The 9645-nt window shown below is 60.6% G+C and overlaps 5 protein-coding genes across 5 annotated transcripts, besides 11 other annotated features; 3 read left to right on the top strand and 2 right to left on the bottom strand.

Moving 5' to 3' along the window:
- Positions 1–77: 77 nt before the first annotated feature.
- Positions 78–99: a microsatellite.
- A 454-nt stretch (positions 100–553) lies between these two features.
- Positions 554–585: a microsatellite.
- Positions 586–862: 277 nt separating this feature from the next.
- Tco025E_07196 (uncharacterized protein) lies at positions 863–3682 on the top strand (the record flags this gene model as incomplete). Its single annotated transcript, XM_029374063.1, has 1 exon — positions 863–3682. The coding sequence occupies one exon, from the start codon at positions 863–865 to the stop codon at positions 3680–3682; it is 2820 nt and encodes a 939-aa protein (XP_029225828.1).
- Positions 3683–3691: 9 nt separating this feature from the next.
- Positions 3692–3713: a microsatellite.
- A 100-nt stretch (positions 3714–3813) lies between these two features.
- Positions 3814–3850: a sequence feature (A-rich).
- Positions 3851–4290: 440 nt separating this feature from the next.
- On the top strand, positions 4291–5082 carry Tco025E_07195 (putative per-hexamer repeat protein 5; the record flags this gene model as incomplete). Its single annotated transcript, XM_029374062.1, has 1 exon — positions 4291–5082. The coding sequence occupies one exon, from the start codon at positions 4291–4293 to the stop codon at positions 5080–5082; it is 792 nt and encodes a 263-aa protein (XP_029225827.1).
- A 518-nt stretch (positions 5083–5600) lies between these two features.
- Positions 5601–5634: a microsatellite.
- Positions 5635–6341: 707 nt separating this feature from the next.
- Tco025E_07194 (uncharacterized protein) lies at positions 6342–6749 on the bottom strand (the record flags this gene model as incomplete). The annotated part of the gene is made up of 1 exon (XM_029374061.1): positions 6342–6749. One exon carries the CDS (start codon positions 6747–6749, stop codon positions 6342–6344), a length of 408 nt encoding a protein of 135 aa, XP_029225826.1.
- Positions 6746–7075, bottom strand: Tco025E_07193 (uncharacterized protein; the record flags this gene model as incomplete). The annotated part of the gene is made up of 1 exon (XM_029374060.1): positions 6746–7075. One exon carries the CDS (start codon positions 7073–7075, stop codon positions 6746–6748), a length of 330 nt encoding a protein of 109 aa, XP_029225825.1.
- A 250-nt stretch (positions 7076–7325) lies between these two features.
- Positions 7326–7377: a microsatellite.
- A 177-nt stretch (positions 7378–7554) lies between these two features.
- Positions 7555–8397, top strand: Tco025E_07192 (uncharacterized protein; the record flags this gene model as incomplete). Its single annotated transcript, XM_029374059.1, has 1 exon — positions 7555–8397. The coding sequence occupies one exon, from the start codon at positions 7555–7557 to the stop codon at positions 8395–8397; it is 843 nt and encodes a 280-aa protein (XP_029225824.1).
- A 526-nt stretch (positions 8398–8923) lies between these two features.
- Positions 8924–8962: a microsatellite.
- Positions 8963–9114: 152 nt separating this feature from the next.
- Positions 9115–9151: a microsatellite.
- Positions 9152–9271: 120 nt separating this feature from the next.
- Positions 9272–9311: a sequence feature (A-rich).
- Positions 9312–9355: 44 nt separating this feature from the next.
- Positions 9356–9409: a sequence feature (A-rich).
- A 106-nt stretch (positions 9410–9515) lies between these two features.
- Positions 9516–9563: a sequence feature (G-rich).
- Between the last annotated feature and the right edge of the window lie 82 nt (positions 9564–9645).

Genomic DNA, 9645 nt, shown 5'->3' with positions numbered 1-9645 from the left:
GTGTCCACCTCCGTGAGGGGGAGGGACGTTGAGCGCACTACAGGCACGGACGCCCCTCCCCTCCCCTCCCCCTACCAAGAGAGCCAGAGAGAGAGAGAGCAAGGGATACAGGAAATCTGTGTGTGAACTGCGAACGAGCTCTTGGCTTTATTTTTCTTTGATTTGGTTGTTGTTATTTTTGCTCTTGTTCCGGTTTTGCCGCACTTTTCGCCGTTGCCATGCGGCCCGCCACGTGCGCCGCGGACAGCCGCACACACGCGCAGTCCCCTGCGTGCGGTTGTGGTGGTCGCGGCGTGCGCTACGACGCTGGGCTAAGGCTCCAATCCTTCCGAGGGCGTGGGCGCATGCCCCACTCTTGTCACTTTACTTTTTCTTTGTACTGTTTTTTTTTTCCTTTTTTATTTGCCTTTTCCGTTTTTGTTTTGTTTTTTTGCACCCCCGTTGGACAACTTCGTTGCTCCTCACCGGGCACCTACAAGGCTCGGGGCTTTACCCCTATTCGTGTTGGCGTGCGCTGCCTCCGCGCCGCTTCACTTCCCCTCCCCCGCTTCTCTCTTTCTCTCTTTCTTTTCTTTGTTTTTCTTTCTCGCGCGCGCGCGATGGGTGTGTTTTGCCCCGAGCTCAAGGCGGAGTCGGAGTCACGTGCCTGCAGTTGACGCGGCTTCTCCGAGGGCAGCTGCGGCCGGGGGGCGGTGTGGTGAGCCCGGAGGCGCTCCACGATGCGCTGCGGCGTTTGTTTCCCCCCGCCGCTGGGGAAGTGAGGCGTCGCACGTGCGCTGCAGCGGCGCCACGGACACGCACGGCGCCGAACTGGGAAGGCGCCGACTCCCCCTACCGCGTCTCTGAGAACTGGCGGGAGGCGATGCTCCTGGTGGAGCTATCGAGGAGCTCTTTGGCGTCTGCCGCGGCGGGAGAGGCGGCGTTGCCCTCTCCCGCGCCAAACGTGGCGGCCCGCCCAACAGCGGAGGAGGACGCCACCTCGTACCTCCTGCGGCACTGCCGATTTCCAGTGGAGTGCTGGTGGATGTCTTTGACGCTGCTGCAGCGGTGGCGACGGCGACACGCCGCGCAGCTGCCGTTGGGGTCGCGCGAGAAGAACCTGCCGCTTTTCCCCGCGGATTTGTCGCCGGCGTCGTGTGCGCATTTGATGCGTCATCTGTCGTACTCGACCGCGGCCTGGGCGGATGTTATTCGCCTCTACGAAATGGCGACCCGCGAGGTCGCGGGCCCCAAAGCGACGCCTCGGCGGCGGGGGGCGCCTGACGGCGAGGGAGGCGAGCAAAGGGCTGCCGGTCGCGGCCCGCTGCGGTGGATGCGGCACACGGCGCTGACCTCCCTCTTGCAGGCGGGTCGGTGGAGGGACGCCCTGCACTTCTATCGCCACATGCTGTATCGGCGCGAAACACCAAGCCACGTGGCCACCGGGCACCTCGTGCAGCGGCTGGGGGAAGTGGGCTGCTGGGAGGCGGTGGTTCGCATCTTTGAAATTCATCTCAAACTCGTCGCTGCGACCCACACTTCGACCGCCGCGGGGCTGAGCAAACGTGAGCTCGAAAGCTCCTCCAACCGCGCGGGAGCACCGGAGCGAGCATCAGCGCGGGCGAGTGAGTGGGGGACGATGTTCTCCATGTCCCTGGATGTGGTGAGTCGCGTTTGCCAACGGCCTCTTATTGCGATGCAGATGTTTAACGCGGCCTGTGATAAAAATATTGATGGGTCCCTCTTCCGCTGGGACGGCAACTTTCTCTCGGCGGTCCAGTCTTTTCCCTCGGAGCGGGATCGCGTGGAGGTGCTTCGACGGGCCAAAGTGGCCGGACAGTTTGACCACTTTAAGCTCGTCCGCGGCCTTGTGCACCGTGGGAACTGGCTGGAGGCGATGATGGTCTTTGCGGAGGGGCTCGCCGGCCAGCAACTCCGTCGGAGGGACATTGGCCGGTCCCGGCTGAGCATCTTGCATGCCAGCAGTGGCGATAACGTGCAGGCGGTGCTTCGGCGCCTGCAAAGCCTCGCTGGGCGTCCGGCGAGCTCCCTGCGGGTTAACGATGCGGAGGTGGAATGTGTGCTCTCCAAGGTGCCCTCCACGCAGCCGCCCGGCAGTCGTGTGTCACCCGCCTCCCCTATGGCGCATTGGTGTTTTTGTCTGCAGATGCTCTCCGACAACTACGCGTCGCTCGCCACGAATGGGGGGCGTGGTGTGACGTCTGGGGAGGAGGGGCGCCAACCCACAAAGCACATGATGTCGCTGCTGCTGCGCAGCCCTATGCCCTGGCGAGTGGCGCTGCGCATCTTCGAACGGTCCCGCCTGCTGGACGCGAGTGCGACGCACGACGACGCGGCTGCCGCCTCTTCCACCTCGAGCGGTGCGCTCATGGCCAACCGCGTCGCCCACCTCCTCCACCGGCAGGGGCAGCAGCAGCGAATGAGAGAGTTTCTGGCGTCCGTCTTGCGTGCACGTCCCTTGTCGCCCTCGTCGGAGTTGCTGGAGTTTGCCCCGCTTGACTTCTTCTCGCCCAACGCCGGAGCACCGGGGAGAAGCGCGCTGCTAGTGGAGGACAAGGTGCTCTACCACTTTATAGACGCAACGATGGACTGGGAGCGGGCCCTTCGCCTGCTGCACCTCGTCGAGGAGCAACGCGCCGCGACGGCCGCCGAGGCGGGGAACCCGCTTCGGCGCCTTCCCGCCTCGGTCCACTGCGGCGCCCTCAAAATGCTTCGCCGCTGCAGCGCCTCACACGGCGAGCAGTGGCTGCTCTCCCTGCGATACTTTCAACACGTGGCTTCGGAGCTTCACCTGCTGGATTGCGGCACACCGCCCCCTCCGATTCCACAGCAACACGGGGGTGCAGAAGTGAACACGACCCTTTACTGCGTCCTCTATGAGACACTGCTGAATTTGCTCGACGAACCGGCTGCAGCGTGCGGCGGGGTGAGAGCACAGATGTGCTGTCGTCTCGTGGAGCGCGTGATGACGCGGTGCGGGGGGCGCATCCCCGCACACATGCTGCTTCCGAATCAGATGGATCGTCTGCTGCCCCGCCTAAGCGTTGGGGGCCTTAGTGTGCCGAACGTTGAGGAACGCGCCTGGGTGAGCATGAAACTTGTACGCTGCGTCCTCGACGCCCTGCAGGGATCCGCGGGACCGGAGGTCGGCAGGCGTAGCAAGCTGGCTCCTCCCGAGGCCGTCATGCTTCACGAGCTGCAGAAGCTGGTGTGCCGCGTGGCAGAATACCAACAACATTTGGGGCAGTTTCATGAAAAGGAGCGGCTGCGGTCGAGCTCGGCGGCACCCACAGAGAGGAGGCCACGACCAACGCCTTTTCGGATGGTCCCCCTCTGGCAGACGTCGCTCGAGCTGCTGGGGCATCAGTGTCGCGCGTGTGGCACAGGCACAATGAGGCCTGGGACTCTGAAGCTTGTCTATCGCTCGTGCGCCACGTCGGGCGGGCAGTGGGAGGCGGCGCTTCGCGCCACCCTGTACCTTCTGCAGCACCAGAGGGCGGCGGAGGGGGCGGTCGTGGGCGAGCACTGCTCCATGTATTGCTCCCTCTTCGGCTGGGAGAAGGCGTTGGCGGTTTGGTGCCGTCACTTCCCGCAGGAGACGCTGCGCGCGGTATCAGGCCACGCAAAGGGACTGGAGTACTTCATGCAATCAATGGAGTCTGCGGAGGGGCAACGACAATGATAAGGTTGAATATATATATATATATATATATGGAACGATGCAGCATGGAGAAGGAATTGCGGAGAGGCATCTGAAGTCAGTCGGAGAGGGGCCGAAGAGCATACTTCATCCACGAAGGAGATTCCTCTCTCTTATTTGTGTTTTTTATTTTATTTTTTCCTTTTTTTTCTCTCACTCCTCCCATTCACGTGCACCACGCCTTGGCGTTTGTTGCCCGCTTCTAAGGGCGGGGGGAGGCTTCGTGCAGTTTCCCCTTTGAACGCGAGGGTTGGCGATGAAAGGAATGGGGTGGCTGGCGCAGCACCACTTTGCCTCTCCCACAGATGTCACACGGCTTACTTCCGAATGTCTTCTTTTTTTTTTCCTTTTTCTTCCATGGCTTCGCATCCGCCCCTTCCTGCTGCGTCGTTCCCTTCTCCCCTGCGTTCGCGTAGCTGGAAGAAGTCATCCACACCTGCAAGGCTGCGGGCAGCAGTGATAGATACAGCCTCTCTGTGCCTGCCGCCTGCGTCCACGCGAAGGCATCAGCAGTCTTTGTTTTATTTTTTTTATATATAATTTTTTTATCCTTCGTTGCTGGGGGAGGCACGCCAAGAAAACACGACCGGATGTCCCTTCACATAGTTTGGCCTTTAGTTGCGGCGCTTGCAAGTTCTTCTGCATGGACGAGCTACGCGTCCCCCTCGCCGACGTTAGACGTGGAGTCGACGCTCAGCCGTGAAGAAACCTCTGCGTCTTCTGCGTTTCGGACCGTCTCGGGCATCTCGGAGTCCCTTCTCCCCCCCACGCCGTCCGAAACGGGCACCGTCACCCTATCCTATGAGCAGACTGCTCAAGTCGACCCCTGTACTGGGGGGCATTGTAGTAATTCCACGGCAGTAGTCGCCGGCGTTTGCAGCGGCATCGCCGTCGCCTTCTTGCTTTTGTTGTCCACGCTCATTGTGATCTACTGCCGCCGCAAAAAGAGAGGTGCCCGCCTCGCCGCGGAGAGCAACTCGCATGAAGGCAGAACCCGCAGAGTGGGGAATGAGTTCAACCCCTTACATGGCGAGAATAAGGAGGTTGCAATTAGGACGAGCACGGCATCCAACTGCGAATCTTCCACGCCCAGGGTGGGGGGGTGGAGTGTGACGGAGGAAGAAGCCGTGCGTCGCGAAAGGGAGCTGCAGAAGCAAGCCCTGCAACGCGAAAGAGAGCTGCAGAAGCAAGCCCTGCAACGCGAAAGGGAGCAGGCGGAGCAGGCGTGGCGGCGAAAAAAGGAGTTGGAGGCCCGCCAAAGCATCAACATGCATCAAAGACGCAACCTCGCCCCGGATGCGGCCCTTCGCTTACACGCTCTGCGGCACAGGGAAACTGCGGATGCAGTGTTTGGTCCTTTTCTGGACTCCGACTGCGATTGAGCGTCTGCGGATGACACGACATCGATGAACCTAGGTAATAATAGCACTGATAATAATTGTAGCACTGGTAGTGCGCGGCGCAAGGCGCAACTTGGCATCGCCAGGGCTAAGCCATACGGGAAGGTTTTAATCACATCACTTTCTCATTTTGGCTTGCCGGGGGCGGTGCGATGCCGCCAGCCTGAGAGGCCAGCTAGCCGACTGGCGACGCTCTTGTACCACCTGTAGCAGATACAGGCGGGACGGGGCCGCGATGCGGCATGATGGCTGTTTATATAGAAGCATTCCCTTCTATCTACTGTATTGTAAGTGTGTGGTTTCGTATTTGGCCCCATTGCTTGCGGGGGCGTGTGTGGGTCGACGCATCACGGGCTCGTTGATGTGGTCTTTGTTAGCGTATTTTGTGGCGGGGGTTCTTTTTTTTTTTTCTTAATGTGCACCACTGACTCTCCGAAACGGGTTTCTTTCTTTATGTATCTCCTATGCGTTTATTTCGAACTGTAGTTTTTCTGCCGTAGTATTGGCCTTATTATTGTTATTGTTATTGTTTTTCCGCCTTATATTCGGTTGAGTTCTTTTTTTTTGTTTTTGCTTTTGCTGTGTGTGTGTGTTGCTCCGCTGTGTTATACTTTTGTTCGTGTCATGTTATTTCCCCCCCCCCTCTCTTGTCGGTCCGTGTGTGTGTGTTTGTTTTGTCTCCATCGCCACGTGGCAGCGGGCCATGCGTTTTGGGGCGTCGTCGTCGCCGTCAGCCGCGCCGCTTACGCGGCTATCAACCCGGCGCTGCTATTTTTTTGCGTGTGGCCCCTCCTTAACTCCCCCTCCCGCGCGCGCCGGTGCTCCAGCCCTCCCTTTTCGCCTCTTCCTCCCTCGCCCTCTGCCGCCGCGGACGCAGCGGCGGTGGGCACTGAGGCGGCGAAACGTGACGGGGGAAAGTGAGAGTCGCTGTGCGCTGGGTCTTCTCCCCGCCCGCTGTTGGGCAATGCGGCTGGCGAGGGGGTCGCGGGCGCAGGGGCGCGATGTCTACCTGCTTCGCCGCAGACTTCCTCTTCCCCCTTTCCTTCTCCGCCGCGCGGAAAAGCTCACACGGCCTGCTGCCGCAAGCCTCTCACTCTTTGCCGCGGCTGGCGTCGCCGTGGCGGACGTCCCCGCTGCATCCGCCGCCCGCAATTTGACGGCTCGTTGTACGCCCTTTTTGCCGCCCAAGGCGCTTCGGCCTTCGTACGGCCCTCGCAGAGCAACAACGGCGGGCCCCGTGGCTACTCGCTGCGGTGACGCGTGTCGCATCCATGCAGGTGCCGGCGCTTGGCATCGTTCAAGTCAGCGGCTGCGACGTGCGTGGACGTGCGTGCCGCCACGTGGACACGCAGCAGGAACACCCCTGACGCGGCACAACGCGCCGAGCTCACGCAGAGAACTTTTGGCGTCATCTTGAGCCATGCGACGCGGTTGCGGCGGAAGCAGGAGTTGTTGTTGTGCGGTGGGGCTGGTGAACCAACGGGAGACGCGTGTGGTGCGGAATGCTGCGTTGCTTCCCCGCTCCGCCGGTGCGCCTCGTGGGGGCAGGTGCTACCCGCAGGTCTGGCGAAACGGGTGGGCGTCGTGCATATGTCCCGGCTCCTCGCAGCGGTAGCCAACTTGGTATTCAAAGGGCTGCCGCAGGTCATCTCCGGTCACGTTCGTATCGTGGCGGGGGCGAGCGAGCAACAAGACGCGCAGGCGGGTGATTGCGGATGTAGCGACCACGCATTTCCGTCCCCTGCAAGACGCCATTGTGCGGCACAGTGCGAACGTGCGGGAGTGGGGACTGCGGATGCCGCGATGGACTGAGGCCGCAGCGGAGCAGTGGCGGAATATGGATGGGCCTGTTGTGCTCCCGCAAGCCGCAGTGCGTGGCGAGGGGGTGGCCCGGAAAGCGTGGTTCCAGGGCGAGTCGTAGCCGCACGAATGTTTTGCTCAGGGTCCAGGCGTGTGCTTTTTTTCTCTTTTTCATGGGTCGAATTCCTGCGACGGTGTAGTGTTACGCATCGCGCGTGGGTGGTGCTCCAGCGGCGGCAGCGGCTGCCACTTCATGTGCTCTTGACGCACCATCGTTTGAGCTCTTTTTTTTTTCTTCTCGCGGCGGCGTGGGGATGGAAAAATGACGGCACCGGGGGCTTTATGCCGAGCCCTTCTGACTGTGGCGGGTTTTGCTCATGTTGTCCTCCTCTCTTTTTTGTTTTTTGTTTTTTGTCTTGCGTGCCTGGGTGTGGCCCGTGTGTGTGTGTGTGGTTGGGGGGGGGGTGTCGCGTGCGGTCGGATGCTTTTTTTTGCCTGCGTTGCTGCAGGCCGCGTTTGTTTGTGTGTTTTGTGTGCGGCAACGGGGGGTGCCGCCCTCCGCGCACCTCGCCGGTCACCGCCTCTCACTTTGTTTCTTCGCTTCTCCTCTCGGCTCCCGCCTCGAGTGCCCAAAAACGCAGTCCGTGGCGTGGAATGTCAGGGGTCAGCCGGGGCACCCGCTGCGACGACCCGCTCGCGTGTCACGAGGAAGACTACGCCAGCGAGCTCTACTTTGACGCCGTGGCGGGGCACGCCTCGCCAATGAGCCACTCCCCCGAACGGCACTGCAACGGCGCGACGGGCCCGAATGCGGGTGGAGGCTTAAAGTTCCCCGCGGGGGGCAGCGGCGGAGGAGCGGGCGTCGGCGCCGTCACCCAATTCACTGCGAATCACGGCCTGCAGCAGCGGCAGGGTGCGAGGCGTCAGTCCCCACTTTTCTCTTCTCCCAACTTGTGCGATGCGTGGTGTGAGGGGCAGTCTCTCAACGGGGTGTACCCCACCTTTTCAAGCCCTCCTTCCAGCGAGAGCAACGCCTCCTCCCCCTCCGCCTGCCCGGGCGATGACGCCGATGAGTTTGACCAACTCATGGGCCTCCTTTCAGGCGCTGTGTCGAGCCCAGTAAGGAACGGCCCCGCGCCTGTCACCGTGGGTGCGCAGTCCAGCACGAGGCCTGGGGGTTGCTTTGCAGGCAAGGCGACTAGTCCCGCAAAGACTGGCGGTACCGACTTCAAGGGTGCCGGGCAACGGAGCGAGGCCGGCACCGCAGGCACTCGGAACAACCAGCCTCCTCTTCTCTCGCGCTATAGGTTTCCGGAGAAGGAGCAAAGTGGGGTGGCGAAACAGGACACCGTAAATACGTCAGAGGTGTCTGACAGGCGACAGTCGTCGCCGAAAGCCATTTCATTGGCCCAAGTGAAGAACCCCAAGAGCGATAGTGGCCGCAAAGGTGACGGGGCTTCTAAGAGCGCGTATGTGAGGTTTCTCGGCGAATATTAGGCGCGATAACCGAAGCGATCAGAGTGCGATTTGGGAGGACAGGGACGAGCATGAATTTATACTTCGGTGATCGCCCCGGCAAAGTTTGTCTTGTTTTGCTGCTGGCAGTTGGTATTCACTCCGTCACCCTCTCTCTTCCGTCGTCCTTCTTTTTTAGTTGTTGTTGTTTCCACCATCCGTGTAAGAGATGCCCTGGGGAGTTTGATAGCGTGATTGTGGCGCTTTTGCTTTGCTGGGTGTATGCTGTAGTCATCGTTTTTTGTTTAGCTTTTAATATATGTGGGGAGGGGGTGGCGTTTCCCCCCGCCGCAGCTGCAGCGTCCACGGGGCCCTGGGGAGGGCAAGAGAAGCAGGCAAAGGCATGAAATAAATGAGGGAAGGGGGCGAGGGAATTTGTCCTGCTTGCTGTGGGGCCTGCCCTGAGCTCCTTCTGCTTGGCCTGAGCGGGTAGCGGAGGAGCAAAGGCGTGTGGATTGTGTCACTCCTCTGCTGGGATGTTTGAGACGCGGCGCTCCGAAGCCCCACGTGTTGTTGTTGTTTTTGTTTGTCTGATTGTGATTCTTTTCCCTTTTTTGCCCCTCTTCACGGAGTTTGGGCGGCGCTCGTGTGTGTAGCTACGCATGCGCATGTGCTCTGACACAGTTGGGTGGGATCGCGGGCCTCCGTACGCGCTGGTGTGCTCTACGTCTTTCCGCGTGTCCGCCCACTCCCCTCCGATGTGTGTGTGTGTGTGTGTGTGTGTGTGTGTGTGTGTTGTTTTTTCCTTCTTTTCTCTGGGGGGGTGCGTGGCTGTTGCGCGCAGATATGGCAACTCCACCGTGTCGTGCGTTCATGGCGCAGGGATGCCGCTGTATTGTATGAGCTGCGCCTAACCTTCTATTTTTTTTTTCGTTTTGTTCCGTTCGTTTCTTTTCCCACCCACCCCCCACTTTTTATCCTTCGTCTCTCGCTGCGTGCGTTTTTGTTTTTATTGTTTGCGTGTGTGTGTTTTCTTTTTATTGTTCTTCCTCTTGCGTGGCGCCTTTGGCCGTGTGAGCTGCGCCAGAGACGTCCCCCGAGCTTGACGCTGTGCGTCGATCCTCGCCGCGCACGTGTGTGTGCTGCCGCGCCGCCTCTGCCCCTCCCACCTCCCCCGTATTTCTCCCTCCCTCCCTCCCTCCCTCTCTGTTTCTCTGGCTGACTGTTTATGTGTCGCTCGCTCTGCCGCCGCCGCCGCGGGGTTGCGCCGGCGGGGCGTGGGGAGTGCGG

Source organism: Trypanosoma conorhini (assembly GCF_003719485.1).
Source record: "Trypanosoma conorhini strain 025E chromosome Unknown Tco_14.4_contig_00537, whole genome shotgun sequence".
Taxonomy (NCBI): domain Eukaryota; phylum Euglenozoa; class Kinetoplastea; order Trypanosomatida; family Trypanosomatidae; genus Trypanosoma; species Trypanosoma conorhini.
Note: the sequence above shows the minus strand (reverse complement) of the source record. Positions and strands in the feature narration are given on the sequence as shown.